This window comes from Oncorhynchus clarkii, unplaced genomic scaffold (assembly GCF_045791955.1).
Source record: "Oncorhynchus clarkii lewisi isolate Uvic-CL-2024 unplaced genomic scaffold, UVic_Ocla_1.0 unplaced_contig_822_pilon_pilon, whole genome shotgun sequence".
Taxonomy (NCBI): domain Eukaryota; kingdom Metazoa; phylum Chordata; class Actinopteri; order Salmoniformes; family Salmonidae; genus Oncorhynchus; species Oncorhynchus clarkii.
Window position 1 is genome coordinate 1 of NW_027259498.1, and position 15738 is coordinate 15738.

The following is a 15738-nucleotide window of genomic DNA, read 5'->3' on the forward strand; positions in this document are numbered from 1 at the left end:
CTAACAAACACCCAAGACAGAGGAAAGGAACAACTGTCTTATCCCGAAGGCAGGCTGGCACTATGCCCTAGTGACTACATTAGACCAGGAAACATAGGGCATAGGGCACTACTTCAGACCAGGACCCATAGGACACTACATTAGACCAGGAAACATAGGGCATAGGGCACTACTTCAGACCAGGACCCATAGGGCACTACTTTAGACCAGGACCCATAGGGCACTACTTTAGACCAGGACCCATAGGACACTACTTTAGACCAGGACCCATAGGACACTACTTTAGACCAGGACCCATAGGGCACTACTTTAAACCAGGACCCATAGGGCACTACTTTAGACCAGGACCCATAGGACACTACTTTAGACCAGGACCCATAGGGCACTACTTTAAACCAGGACCCCACATAGGGACACTACTTTAGACCAGGACCCATAGGGCACTACTTTAGACCAGGACCCATAGGGCACTACTTTAAACCAGGACCCATAGGGCACTACTTTAGACCAGGACCCATAGGGCACTACTTTAGACCAGGACCCATAGGGCACTACTTTAGACCAGGACCCATAGGGCACTACTTTAAACCAGGACCCATAGGGAATAGGGCACTACTTTAAACCAGGACCCATAGGGAATAGGGCACTACTTTAAACTAGGACCCATAGGGCACTACTTTAGATCAGGACCCATAGTGCACTACTTTAGACCAGGATCCATAGGGCATAGTGCACTACTTTAGACCAGAATCCATAGGATATAGTGCACTACTTTAGACCAGGACCCATAGGACATAGTGCACTACTTTAGACCAGGACCCCTAGGACAGTGCACTACTTTAGACCAGGACCCATAGGACATAGTGCACTACTTTAGACCAGGACCCATAGGACAGTGCACTACTTTAGACCAGGACCCATAGGACAGTGCACTACTTTAGACCAGGACCCATAGGACATAGTGCACTACTTTAGAACAGGACTCATAGGGCATAGTGCACTACTTTAGAACAGGACTCATAGGGCATAGTGCACTACTTTAGACCAAGGCCCATAGGATATAGTGCACTATACAGGGAATAGGTTAGGTTGCCATTTGGAAAACATCCTATGTCTCTGTTGACATTATATGACAGGTGATTTGGGTATAAGCTACTGACCAGGGGGCACACTTTTCTCTGCTCTCCACAGAAAGAACAGACAGACGAACGAGCGTCTCCTGCTGCTACCGTCAGCCCCTCCTCCCCCTCCACCCCTCCAACACCAACTTCAGTCCCGAGGGCGTGAAGATATTCAGGCAACATGGATGGATTTTATGACCAGCAAGTCCCTTTCATGGCCCCCTCCAGGGTGAGTGTTTGGATGACTCTCTGGATGTTTTCTCTGATAGTTTTTCAACATAGGATTTTGATCAAAGCACTAATCTGAAACTTTTCATAGTGGATTAAGATAACAATTACTTTTTAGCATACATGAATGCTTAGGGATTTGTTCACACCAATGCAATCACTAATGTTGTAGGTGTTTTAAACATTGTACTAGCAGAATTGTCACGTGGAAGAGCCAGCGAACACGCCATTTAACGACCGGAAGAGAAAGTTTGTTGACACTGAGCTCGCCCAGGACACAGAAGATCTCTTTCAGGACCTCATGCAACTTCAAGAGACATGGATTGCAGAAGGTGAGTTCTGCTCTTGTATTTCAGAAGGTTTTCAATCTTGCATCATACTCATTGTTTTTAGTAACATCAGTGGTTTAGCCGAGGCTATTGAATCAGGAAAAACTGGAAAATAGGTTGTTATAAGAACTTTATACAACTTCCTCTTTTTAACAAGTGTATCATACATATTTACTGTATTTTTGACTGTACTGCATCATAAATATTTACTGTATTTTTGACTGTACTGCATCATAAATATTTACTGTATTTTTGACTGTACTGCATCATAAATATTTACTGTATTTTTGACTGTACTGTATCATACATATTTACTGTATTTTTGACTGTACTGCATCATAAATATTTACTGTATTTTTGACTGTACTGCATCATAAATATTTACTGTGTTTTTGACTGTACTGCATCATAAATATTTACTGTATTTTTGACTGTACTGCATCATACATTTTTACTGTATTTTTGACTGTACTGTATCATACATATTTACTGTATTTTTGACTGTACTGTATCATACATATTTACTGTATTTTTGACTGTACTGCATCAAGTGCATTATATTTGTTCTATGAAGCATATTAAAGTGACTCAGCCACGTGGCATGCCTTCCATAAGTTAGTCATTTAACTCTCTCCGTCCCCTCTTTCAGCTCAGGTGCCTGATGACGAACAGTTTGTCCCAGATTTCCAGTCGGATAACCGTAAGTACCAACCAATGAAATATATGTATATGTGTATGTGTATGTGTGTGACAAAGGGGAATCGACAGCGTCTGCTCCTGCATAGTTGCGCATTTCCCAATTTATGCTTTAACTCCCAGACATGGTCTTTGACACAACATACAAGCACAACAAAGAGATGTACTGGTTTTCCAATACCAGTCTTATCCAGTTGGCATATTAACTCAGTGCGTCACAGTGAGTGTGTTTTTATGGGTATGTGGTTGGGGTTTTCGGGTTGCCTATGTAGGCTGAGGGCTAACATTATCGACAGATTTGCCTCGTCGAAAGCAGAAATCCAATTGATGTCATTGAGCCCTGATTTAACCAACCTCCACTCACCCTGCAGTGGACCTACTTCTGCCCTGTTGCCAATCAGTGTCCTTAATGCACACCTTGCTGTTTTGTTACTTTAAAAAAAAGAGAAGTGTATTTAAAAAAAAAACTGCATTGTTGGTTAAGGACTTGTAAATAAGGTCTACAGCTGTTGTATTCGGCCCATGTGACAAATACAACTTGATTTGATTATTGGATTGTAGGGATTTGTGTTCCAACAAAGGCACAGGAATAATAGGGCTACCTCAGAATAAGATGTTACTCACTCGGTGAAAATCAAGAATCTTGTGGTTTTATACCAGAAATCCCTCAGCTCTCCTCGTTGATCGTCAACCCGGATGAGAACAATCCTATTCTCTGATCTCTGCCCAAATCCACCACATTAACATCAGAGGAAATAAAGAGAGAACGGTTTGAAACGGGGAGATGTTCTGTTGCATTAGAGTTTTGCTACGGTGGGCCTTACTTAACATGACCCAGGTGCACCATAGCAGCCTGGGATGGCCTTCCATGGAGTCCCAAACTACTAACCACAGCTCTTGGCTGCTAGGATGGGCTACGTTCCAATCCAAGCCCACAGAACCCTCATGCTGTTTGCTTTATACTCATCTCCTCTCTCCTTTCTCTGTCTAGAATAATATATGCATGGGGTTTGAATGGAAGCCTTTGATTGGGCTCCAGACGGAGCTGTAGGCCTGGTGTAGTTGCAGGCCTGGGTTTCAAGATGTGAATGATCCTGTGGAGGAAGAAAGAGTGTTTTTAGAGGCCCGGTATTGCCTTGTTTCCCTGTAACGTTGTATTTCATTGTCGCGGATGCAGCTAGTGACATGTTTAATGCAGTGTGTACACACTGAGTGAATTGTGTCGTGGCACAGCCGGGCGATTGTTGTGTTTGCTGAAGAGTCTGAGTGTGTGTGTGCGGCGACGGGGTTGGCATGACGCTCCCTAGTTTGGCACGCTGCCAGTTGGGTCTCACAGACCCTTCATTCAGCAGTCCTCCTCTCTCGTGTGTGTGTGTGTGTGTGTGTGCGTGCGTGGATTCTGCAGCTGGGCAAAGGGGCAGTGTCCATAGCGACCAAATGGCATTATGCCATCATCTCCTTACTCCTTAATTTAGCAATGAACTTGGCTGAGAAGTGAGAACACACTCTTACTAACTACCAGTTAGTGATTTAAAGAAACGTTGCAAATTATTTGAAACCTGAGATTTAAATGTCTTCTGGCCACGCTTGAGAGTTGCACTGTGTTTCATTCATAGATGCTAGGTGTTCAAAATTTGATCTTATAATGGAGGTCACTATGGACACTGAGAGGCCTAACCCCATAACGTGAGTGTGTGTAGACTGCTGGCCCGTGGCTGCGGAAGCTGAATGATGGCCGTTCTGTGGCACAACAGGAAATGGAGAGTTGATGTAGGCACAGACCCAGCCTCTGACAGACCCTGCCTCTGACAGACCCGGCCTCTGACAGACCCGGCCTCTGACAGACTCTGGACAGACCCGGCCTCTGACAGACCCGGCCTCTGACAGACTCTGGACAGACCTGGCCTCTGACAGACCCAGCCTCTGACAGACTCTGGACAGACCCGGCCTCTGACAGACCCGGCCTCTGACAGACCCGGCCTCTGACAGACCCGGCCTCTGACAGCCTCTGACAGACCCGGCCTCTGACAGCCTCTGGACAGACCCAGCCTCTGGACAGACCCAGCCTCTGGCAGCCTCTGACAGACCCAGCCTCTGATGCCAACACAGCACCCAGTTAAAGTCCTACTGTATGTACAGACACACAATGGTTGCCTAAGTTACTAACTGGTGGTGGAAGTCCGAGCAGTCTGTTTTGGTCTGTGTCATTTAATACAAAGGCATCTTTGTTACTGGTCTGATTGTTGCCTTGGAAACAATTTTTTGTAAATAGTGAAAGTACACTGTTTGTCTTTCAGTGCTGGGTTTATAGTTTTCCCTCCCAAATGTAAGGACAGATTTACAACCTCACTAATTCACTAAACAACAAACATTTGGGAAGTTGGAATTAAAGACAAATCCCAGCATAGGAGACACATTTGATCCTTTGATAGAAAACTATTTATCTTCTTATTCCTTAGTGAAGCATACAAAACAAGAGTACTGAGTAAATATATTCAACGTAGTGATTATTTTGTGAATCTTTGAAATGGCATATATTATATATTTCAGTTTTTTTTATGTTTTCTCCTTTCTTCAAAGTAATGTTCCATGGACCTCCAGCCAATAAAGTGAAGCGAGAGTCCAGCGCCTCCAGAGATCTGTCCCCCTGCAGTCAGGAACAACAGAGACTCTACACAGACAAGTGCCTTTACAGCTACAGGTACGTTACAGTACCCACTGAGACGGACCAGGTTTTGACACCCCACACAAATTGTACTCTCAGTAGCAAGAGGTATTTTCTGTTACAACCAATAAAAGATCATAAAAGAGGGTACAGGCATAATAAAGTTCTCTACTAAGACATTGCTTAATTAGATATACCTACATCAAGTTGATAAGGCCTGAGGGGGTGTGTCATATGGCCCATATACCACAGCTAAGGGCTGTTCTTACGAGTGCCTGGATACAGCCCTTAGCCGTGGTATATTGGCCATATACCACAAACCCCCAAGGTGCCTTAGTGCTATTATAAATCCAGTTTAATTTGTCACATGCGCCGAATACAACAGGTGTACAGCCATGCTCTACAGGCCCAAGTTAACCACTTCCATCCCCCTTCTCCCTCCACAGTGCCTACAACAGGAAGCCACTTGGCATCAATAGTTTAACCCCACCCTCCACACCCGCCTCACCTTGCAGCCCCGCCCCCACCCCGGGGACACACCCCCTACAAAGGCAGATCACGTCCCCTGTCCAGGCAACACACCCCGGCCACAGTCGTCCAACTCACGGGCACAGCCCCTCCCACCACCGGACACTCCCGCCACACCCGAGCCAAAGCCAGCCTTTCGCCGTGCCCCGCCTACCTGTCAATCACTCCGATGCCTCCTACAGCTCAGAACACAGGTAAGTTGGCACCATGTGTTGGCTCAGGTTGGCACCATGTGTTGACACCATGCACTGTTTGACCCCATAGCTTGGTTGTAAAGGCATGATTGGAACTACTGTAGGCTGGGACTCAGCATGCATGTTCAGTGCTACAGTTGAAATCCCATTGTTGTATGATTCTCTGGTTTAAGATCCTAATTGACAAATTTGTCCTTATTTTGTCTCTCTGTCTCGTTCCCCTCTGCAGGTTCCAGCGGCAGCTCTCTGAGCCATGTCTGCCTTTCCCTCCGCCTGACGGTGCCGCCTGTACCCCTTACCCTCCTCAGCCCCATCACCCCCACCGGGCCCCCCTGTCCCGGGACGGCCGCCCCATCTACCAGCGGCACCTGTCAGAGCCCTTGGTCCTCCTCCCTGCTCAGGGCTTCAAGCAAGAGCTGGTGGACCTCCGTTACACCGAGCAGGGGGTCCCCACCATGGGCCCTCCCCGCACCCCGTTCCAGGGCCTCTCTATAAAGCAGGAGCCCCGGGATTTCTGCTTTGACCAAGGTGAGCCCTGGGGAATCGCTGGATGGCAACGGTCTTTCAGGCTCAGTTTCCCACTCATAGATTAGACCCAGTCCTGGAGTTTAAAAAAAACATGTTCAATGGAGAATCTCAATAGGAAGTGCTTCTCCTTCCATGCCTAGGCTTAATCTGAGTCCAGACAGGAAGGCCCTAAGGGTTTGGAGGTAGTCCAAGTTCCTTTGAGAGTCTACTGTACACGGCTAATAGTGCAGCGATGGGGATAAAACAGTAAGCATGTTTCAGACTGATGTGGACACTAGTATTAGCAGTAGTGGTTGGGTATGTAGCAGTGTAGCATTCTAAGACTCTACTAAGCTAAGATGACCTCATTTCACTCTCCATGTCTGGGCCACTTTCTGTCAGTGATGTAACAGTCAAATGCTCTTAATAAAGTCCCAGCTAAGAAAACCCCAGGGGATTGTTAAGAGACCGCTGGCTGTGTGAGAATGTATGTCCGTCTTCTACTGGGTATTATGTCATTAGGCTAATGGCTACTTTAAAAGATGGGGTTGGGAAATTAAGTTAGTAGTAAGAATCTATTCAAAGAAACACCTAATAGTTTTTGTATCTTTCTGGTTTGAAGAGCATGTTAAGGAAAAATATGTCTAATATTTTCTCTTTTCCCTTGTGTCTTACAGAAATGCAGAACTGCCAGTCTTCTTTCAGGAAGTCCGGTAACTTCTACCAAAACAGTGATGGGTTGATCTACGACGGAGAGCCTCATCTGTACAACGACGACACATGCGTGGTTCCAGAGAGACTAGAAGGTGAGACATTCTTCCGTAAATTGCTATGAAAAACAAGGGCTTGCCCGGCACAATGGAACCCCTGGAATTGTCCCAAAAGTGCAAACCCCATCCATCCAGAATCAAACACTGAAAATATTTAAAAAGACAGATACTATTTTAACCTCTGCCTGGTTTGACACAGGGCTTTAGGTGTAAATGGCAGCAGGTAGTGAATCCTGGTATCTGACATCTTCTCGTTATGTCATGGCAGTGTGGATGCCAGAGTAGACCCACGGGGCCTTGGACAGAAAGCCTGTGTGACATGAGCAGAGCCTCTTATTGTATCCCCACGCTCAGACTGCCAATCACTGGAGTCTTTCACCTGACTGTGACCACTTTTTTATTTTTTATTTGACCTTTATTTCACTAGGCAAGTCAGTTAAGAACAAATTCTTATTTTCAATGACGGCCTAGGAACAGTGGGTTAACTGCCTGTTCAGAGGCAGAACAACAGATTTGTACCTTGTCAGCTCGGGGGTTTGAACTTGCAACCTTCCGGTTACTAGTCCAACGCTCTAACCACTAGGCTACCCTGCCGCCCCACCCCACCACGTCACTCCTTCATTTACACACTCACTCCCTCTTTCCCCCTCTCCTTCTGTCCATCCAGGCAAGATCAAGCAGGAGGCCGGAGTGTTCCGGGACGGACCGCCCTACCAGCGCCGAGGTTCCCTGCAGCTCTGGCAGTTCCTGGTCACTCTGCTGGACGACCCGGCCAATGGTCACTTCATCTCCTGGACCGGCCGCGGCATGGAGTTCAAACTCATCGAGCCCGAAGAGGTCAGTTGGTCAGCAGGCAGAGCTGTGGTCCTAGTGAGTTTAGAGACTTTAGGGCTTCCTAGAGTTTTTCATCATTATGTCTCTGAGTTTAAAGTAGAAGAGTGTTTCAACAAGTCGTGATAAGTCGCTGTGCTTCCAGGAATAACCGCACAGTATTACTACGGCACGAGAAGTGGCACACCAGAAACTAACCCCAGAAGAGCTTGGTGTGTGTATCTACAGGTTGATCAGAAGAGCTTGGTGTGTGTATCTACAGGTTGATCAGAAGAGCTTGGTGTGTGTATCTACAGGTTGATCAGAAGAGCTTGGTGTATGTATCTACAGGTTGATCAGAAGAGCTTGGTGTGTGTATCTACAGGTTGATCAGAAGAGCTTGGTGTATGTATCTACAGGTTGATCAGAAGAGCTTGGTGTATGTATCTACAGGTTGATCAGAAGAGCTTGGTGTATGTATCTACAGGTTGATCAGAAGAGCTTGGTGTATGTATCTACAGGTTGATTTGAACCGTTTCTCTCCTGTGGCAGGTGGCTCGGCGCTGGGGCCTCCAGAAGAACCGGCCTGCCATGAACTATGACAAGCTGAGCCGCTCTCTACGCTACTACTACGAGAAGGGCATCATGCAGAAGGTAAAGGTAAATTTTAATTTAATTCAAGTCAATTTGCAATTTTCTGTTTTGGGTCAAATTCAATGGAGGCTTTGTGAATTGATGGAAAACATCACAGTACAATGGAGGGCTACATTGCACCAATAAATAGTACATTGGTTGTATATAAGGACAGGTCAGATGCATTGAGAGTTTCATAAGGTTGGGTATAAAGTCAAACGTTATTTTCAAACTACTAGCGGTTGTGCGCTGAACGACTGTTTAACTCCCTCTTCCTCTTCGGGTGGGGTCAGGTGGCTGGAGAGAGGTACGTGTACAAGTTTACGTGTGACCCCGAGGCGCTCTTCTCCATGGCCTTCCCTGACAACCAGAGGCCCAGCCTGAAGCAGGACCCGGACTGCCTGCCGCTGTCTGCGGGGGAGGACGACACCACCGTGCCCCTGACCCACTACGAGGATGGCTGTGGCCCCTACCTGGCCGACGGAGGGGAGCGGTGCGTCTCGTTACTGGGCTTCCCCGATAACTATTCATTCTGAATGTTCTGACCAATGACGGAATAAAGACCGCTGTCATCTGGTACCCTGCCACACCCCTACCCCAAACTCTGGTCCCCTAGCTACACACCACACCCCTACCCCAAACTCTGGTCCCCTAGCTACACACCACTACCCTACCCCTTGTCCCCTAACTGTACACTCCTACCCCACATCCCATAACTACACACCACTACCCTACCCCACATCCCATAACTACACACCCAGAGCCCAAACCCTAGTCCCCTAACTACACACCCAGAGCCCAAACCCTAGTCCCCTAACTACACACCCAGAGCCCAAACCCTAGTCCCCTAACTACACACCCAGAGCCCAAACTGCTGAGCGGATTTGGAGCTCTGTAACCCCCCTCCCCTACTCCTATCCCAAACTCAGCTCCTCTTGCCAGTCTTGAGATTACCCTCCCCAAGTCCCAAGGAAAAAACAGTCAAACCTGAGTCGGCCATCTTGCTTATTCTTTGCCCTCTGTTATCAAACTGAATTGTGGCGAAAGGTGTGCGGTCCTCATCAACATAAACTGAACTGAGTGATCTCCCTTACGGGGGTTGAGCGAGGACACTGTTCACGTGATTTATAATGGGACTCAAGTAATGGGCACGAGTGTGCCAGGATTGTAGCCAATAGCCATGCAGTTTCCACAATCTGCTCGGTACGAGTATGACAAGTAATGTTAAGGATATAAAACATTGATATAGCAATCGTTTTATGCCTTTAAACCAAACAAAAAGAGTAGTACACTTGACACGCGCACAGGGGCTTCACCTTGGAATCTACGACTCCAATGAACCTTAGTACCGCAGGTGGTGATGTAATGTAGCTCTGTATGCAATGAATGGGCCAAACACACAGGCAACCGACTTCTTATTAATCCATAATACATCGTACGACTATAAAGAAGCTGGGACGCGAGTACCCCGGAGCAAGTTGCTTTGGCCAATCATTAAAAACAACAACACACTGAAATCCAATCTGAAATGGGAGAGGTGGACTCCGGACTCGCTAGCTCAGCATTCTCTTCAGACTCAGGGGATGTTTTTTTTTCTCTCACCCAAAAATGTAAAGCCTTCCCGGTGCTGTTTTACTCCTGATGTTGGCGTGTCCTCTACCAGATGTATCTTTCCACCGCATTTAACCATGGCAGCTCTTTACTCCTGATGTTGGCGTGTCCTACCAGATGTATCTTTCCAATATGTTTTTTAGCTCTTTCATTTGACTCATTTTGTCGTAAAAGGGACGCGCATACAAAACAGTATTTTTCCTGAAGTGTTGACTTCCTATTAAGAAGTGTGTATTGAAAAATATATGTTTATGTACAATGACGATGACAAAAGTACTGCAACTGTCACGCAGTCCCTTCTCCAAAAACTGTAACTGCCAATAGTAAGCTAAACAGGGGGGGGGGGGGGCTCTACTCTTCGCATTTTCTCACAGAAAGCTGTACCAACCTATTGCTGTACCATTCAAGTTTTCTGCTTTTCGTATAGTTTATCGGGGAGTATATGAAACAAACATCTAAAATGTAAATGTATATATGAATATATTTTTGCAAAGTCATATGTTTTGACATTGTACACGCTGGAATGTTTGGCCTGGTAACTGGTTTGCATCCTTTAATTCTTGTCATGAAGCTACGGCGTCCATATTAGGACATATCCCCAGTCTCTGCAGGGGTTGTCTGTCAAGTCCTGCAAAGACTGAGGCTGTCCTAATATGGACACCGTATTGAGGCAGTGGGTTGGAGCCTAGAAAGACCTCCCCGTTGACTGTGTGGTGGGCTGTGTCGGCGTCACACGTGTGTAACAGTATATTTTGATATGATTCTGTCTATATGTGGGTTGCGGGGTATCTTGTCCACGACGTTGAAGTTTGCTGGCACTTATACAAGTGACAACCCCCCCACCCCCTTCCCCACAAAAACAATGTGTGCCTTCCACTGCTTTTGGTTGATTTTCTATACTGGATACAATAAACTATACTTTCTGCTTCAAACTGTTTTATTGAGTCTCTTCCTATTCTGACCAACCAATCTAGCTTTCAGTGACGTATTACTGTGGTTCAAGTTGAGTTGGGTCTTTTTTTATTGAATTCCACTTCTTGTGAATGTATAACAACATCTGACACATTCCTGATTTCAGGACACAGTATCACAATAGTCCTATGAAGAACAGGCAATAAGATGTGGCCTTTAGAATGACACCTGTACTTAAGCCTTGTTCACCCTGCAGGCTTTAATGGTCAGAATAGTTTGGTTCTTCTATTCTGTTTTGGAATACTGATTGTCCAAACAGCAAGTTACAAGTGATCAAATCGGATTTGTGTGTGTTCAGACAGCCGTTATTTGCTGACATGGTCACGCTAGTTGTGATACTGTTGTAACAACGTCATAGTAATGACGCGTGTGTGAACAGTGGTGTCGGTTGATTGGTGGTGCTCGTGCTTCCTATCACTCAGAAGTTATGTAGCAAGCTAAGGTGACAACAATGGCTGCCATAGACGTTTCCCAGTTGCTGTGAATGTTCAAATTCATAGCGGAAGAACACTTTTAAAACCTCAAAGGATAAGATAATCAAACGGTCGAAACAAGTCCCTTTTAGGCTAGCCACAGCAGTCAGCTATCTAGCCACAGCAGTCAGCCAGCTAGCCACAGCAGTCAGCCAGCTAGCCACAGCAGTCAGCTAGCTAGCCACAGCAGTCAACTAGTTCAGTGTTTCCCAATCTCGGTCCTAGACAATCAAAAATGTTTCAGAACCTCTGTGTGACATTGAAATGTAGCGAAATTGTAACTTCTGTGCACAAACAACACATCTAAATTAAGCCGGCATACATTTTCAATGGATGTGATCTTCGGTAAATCGTTTCGGTGAGATTTACCGAAAGGAGGACGAGAGACGGCCTTAAACACCTGTCTAAAAGGCGTGTAGTAGTGGTCAAGTGTGGAATTTCCGCGAGTATGTGTATAAGTAAAATGTATAAATCAAATCCAATTTGAATTGTCACATGCTTCGTAAACAGCAGGTGTAGAATAACATTGAAATGCTTACGTACTATAGCTTGGTTATATACACGGGGTCCCAGTACCGAGACAATGATAGCTTGGCTATATACACTGGGTACCAGTACAGTGGCTGTGTACATCCCATCCCGACACCAAAAATGCTATCAAATATTTTCATTGGACCCTGTACAAACTGGAGACCACATACCCAGAGGCAGAATTCATTGTTGCAAGGGACATTAATTAACAAAGGTCATTTGAGGTTCGTGCTCCAGAATTATTACCAACACATTGACTGTCCTACTCGCGGAAATTCCACACTTGACCACTACTACACGCCTTTTAGACACGTGTATAAGGCCGTCTCTCATCCTCCTTTCCAGTTACATAATCAACCTGCTTCAGGCAGCTAACGAGTTCTGCACATACTCTGAAAGGGATTGTTATAGAAAACTGTACAGGGTTTCACATGCTCACTGACATAGACAGACAGACACACACACACACACACACATACACACACACACACACACACACACAAGTAGGTGGGCAATAAATGGATGCATCCAAAGACAAACCCCCATAGTTCAACATGATGTTTCTCTCTGTAAGGATCCTTTCTGCATGACTCCCTCTTCGTCTGTCAAACTCACAAGCACAGCAGATCTCTGGATATCATTGACAGCTCAGATCTCTAGATATCATTGACAGCTCAGATCTCTGGATATCATTGACAGCTCAGATCTCTGGATATCATTGACAGCTCAGATCTCTGGATATCATTGACAGCTCAGATCTCTGGATATCATTGACAGCTCAGATCTCTAGATATCATTGACAGCTCAGATCTCTGGATATCATTGACAGCTCAGATCTCTGGATATCATTGACAGCTCAGATCTCTGGATATCATTGACAGCTCAGATCTCTGGATATCATTGACAGCTCAGACCTCTGGATATCATTGACAGCTCAGATCTCTGGATATCAATGACAGCTCAGATCTCTGGATATCATTGACAGCTCAGATCTCTGGATATCATTGACAGCTCAGATCTTTGGATATCATTGACAGCTCAGATCTCTGGATATCATTGACAGCTCAGATCTCTGGATATCATTGACAACTCAGATCTCTGGATATCATTGACAGCTCAGATCTCTGGATTTCATTGGCAGCTCAGATCTCTGGATATCATTGACAGCTCAGTCCAAAATAAATCAGATTAAAATCTGATTAATGTTGTCCTGTACTATATTTACTGGATCTTGAGTTGGATCAGCTCTGGATCAGACCTTTTCCTCTGTGAAGATAACACATGGATTTACTGGAGCGGTAGCCTATGACAGGGTTAGCCTTGTGGAACCACCCTGATCACACCGTTCACCTTTCTATTTCACTTCATATATCAATCATCTTTTAATTAGTGATAATACGTGAAGTGAATGAGAATGGTGAGTGCAGCGATCGGTCTGTTTCCACCAGGCTATGCCAGGGCAAGACTAAAATGAGACTTGATATACTCTCGTTACTAGACAGTGCCACTGTGTGGTTGATTTGTGTACTGCACAACATTATCATAAATAACAAGGGCCTTTGAAGTGTGGCATTCCTCATTGTAGGTACCACAGAACCAGAATGAGATTCTATTTGGTAGGTACATGTTGCTACGTAAAATATTGATAAAACAATAATAAAAGCCTATATAGATAATACATGATAAAAAAGTTACCTGAGACAGTTGTTGTAGAACGACTCTTTTATTTTGTAAAAGAAAACTTTTAAAGTTACTTCTAGCTTCGCCTTTGACACAATCATCTCGCGTTTCACATGATTTTATTTTCATTCGTTTTAATAAATTAAAATGGTACATTATGCATGCAATACCGCATTAGCCGTTGAGTTGTTCGTCTTCCACAAAAAGTATCAACACAAAATGTCGTTAAAGAGTTCTGACGAAGCTGCTTGGAAAAGGACCGTTGGAGAATTAGTCACAGCATGAAGCGATGTACATGGTTGTGGTTGCATAGTACATGGAATTTCCTCATTTTAAAACAGCATGCTCTTTGTATTGCACATTACTGAAACTTTAGTATACTGACATTTTTGTATACTGAAACGTTTGTTGTTCCAAGTTGTCCCGTCGAGGATCGTAGTTTTTTAATGAGAATGCAAGTATACAGCAAATAGCATCTCTCAAAGACATTATGTACATGTATGTATTCATTATAAAAATAATCACCAGCAAAGATGTATCTTTTACTTTTTCCTATATTGAGATACATTTTAGATTTTTTCTTATTTTTTGTACATTTTTACCAAAGAAAAAAACATTTAACTGTTTTAAATGGTCTGGTCGAGTTGAAACCCATGTTATTTAATCAAATAAGGAGAATTGTAATTCAACTTAATTTAGAGGCAAAAATGTAGCCTCTTAATTTCTTACAAGAAGACAAAAGAAGAGTACAGGACACGTGCTTTTTTTTCCAGATCAGTAACAGAGACCTTTAGAAATTATATCTACACCATTCAAAGAACAAATGTTTTCTTTCCAGGGCATTCATAGGAAAAAGAGAGAGGTCCATTTTCATTTCCAGTCAATTCAGAAAATCTATTGGAATTCAGTTAATTAATTGTTAATAGAAAAGGAGATCCCCCAATGTTTCAAAAAGGGCTAAGACATGCTACACCCAGTAGCAGTAACCCGACCTTAAGTTACCAAACCCTCACAGACTGGTCTGGGACTCTGGTGGGACAGAGGTCAATGGGCTAGAAAATCCCTCTGATTGTCTCAAGCAACAGAGCTGAATCTTAGTTCTGGTTCTTGGTTCTGGTTTTTAATGAACAGTGAATAACTCCCCATTCAATCAGCCAACACTCCCTTTGGCCTGAATCCCAATATGACAGAGAAGCATGCTCATAAACAACAGCAGATGTACTTGTATTCTTTTTTTTCTTCTTCGTTTTGCAGTCTATTGTTTTCAGTCAGTGAACAAACTAGCATAAGAGACATAGATATGAGCAAGGAAATCAACTGGCTCTAGAATGTTAAGGCACCACCTGCTGCGGGTGCTACAAATGTCACTACAGTACCTCGACTCTATTGGAGGGAATTACACTAAAAGACAGCTATAACAAGTTAACTCTGCACATCTCTCTAACAATGTCTCAGAATACGCTGCCCCAAGAACTCACTCTCCCAGGATGCACAGGGAGGGACCACCATCTCCATCATGGTCAAAGCTCCAGTTTAGATGACCTATCCACCGCAGGGAAAACCCTGGTCCTGGAGGGTGGTTGTGTCTCTGTGACCGACCGGGTTCGAACCCGGGCCTCCTGCACGCCAGAAGTGTCTATTTGCCCACTAAACTAAAGCCTAGGCATTGGATCGGCGAGCCAATGCAACTAGTCACCGAACCCCCTTGGGTACAACTGCATGCTTCTCATCTCAACAAAAACTCCAAAAACCCACAATTACTGAAGAAAAATTGTTGCTAGAAATAAACTAACCAAATTAATTTCTTTCATTTCCATGTTCATCTATTTAAATACCCCCAAAAAGTTCAGATAACCCACTCTCAAGTAATTAGACTGCACCTATTTTGCACCAATGTGTGCTCTCCCTCCTTACACACCCTCTATTTTACACAGGGATATTACTACCAAAGGGAGCATTACTTTTTCAAGTCAGGGAAAACATGCCAGCT

At 44.6% G+C, this 15738-nt stretch overlaps 1 protein-coding gene across 4 annotated transcripts; it reads left to right on the top strand.

Annotated features, from left to right (window-relative positions):
• Positions 1 to 1192: 1192 nt before the first annotated feature.
• LOC139400252 (ETS translocation variant 5-like) lies at positions 1193 to 9884 on the top strand. 4 transcript variants are annotated; one of them, XM_071145231.1, is made up of 10 exons: positions 1193 to 1350; positions 1543 to 1681; positions 2328 to 2378; positions 4955 to 5075; positions 5486 to 5761; positions 5991 to 6289; positions 6946 to 7074; positions 7706 to 7875; positions 8401 to 8508; positions 8775 to 9884. In XM_071145231.1, the coding sequence occupies exons 1-10, from the start codon at positions 1303 to 1305 to the stop codon at positions 9015 to 9017; spliced, it is 1584 nt and encodes a 527-aa protein (XP_071001332.1). In that variant the 5' UTR covers positions 1193 to 1302; the 3' UTR covers positions 9018 to 9884. The 4 variants fall into 4 exon arrangements, with proteins under 4 accessions (XP_071001332.1, XP_071001334.1, XP_071001333.1 ...); XM_071145233.1 differs by having other exon boundaries at positions 8401 to 8502; XM_071145232.1 differs by having other exon boundaries at positions 1546 to 1681.
• Positions 9885 to 15738: the final 5854 nt, after the last annotated feature.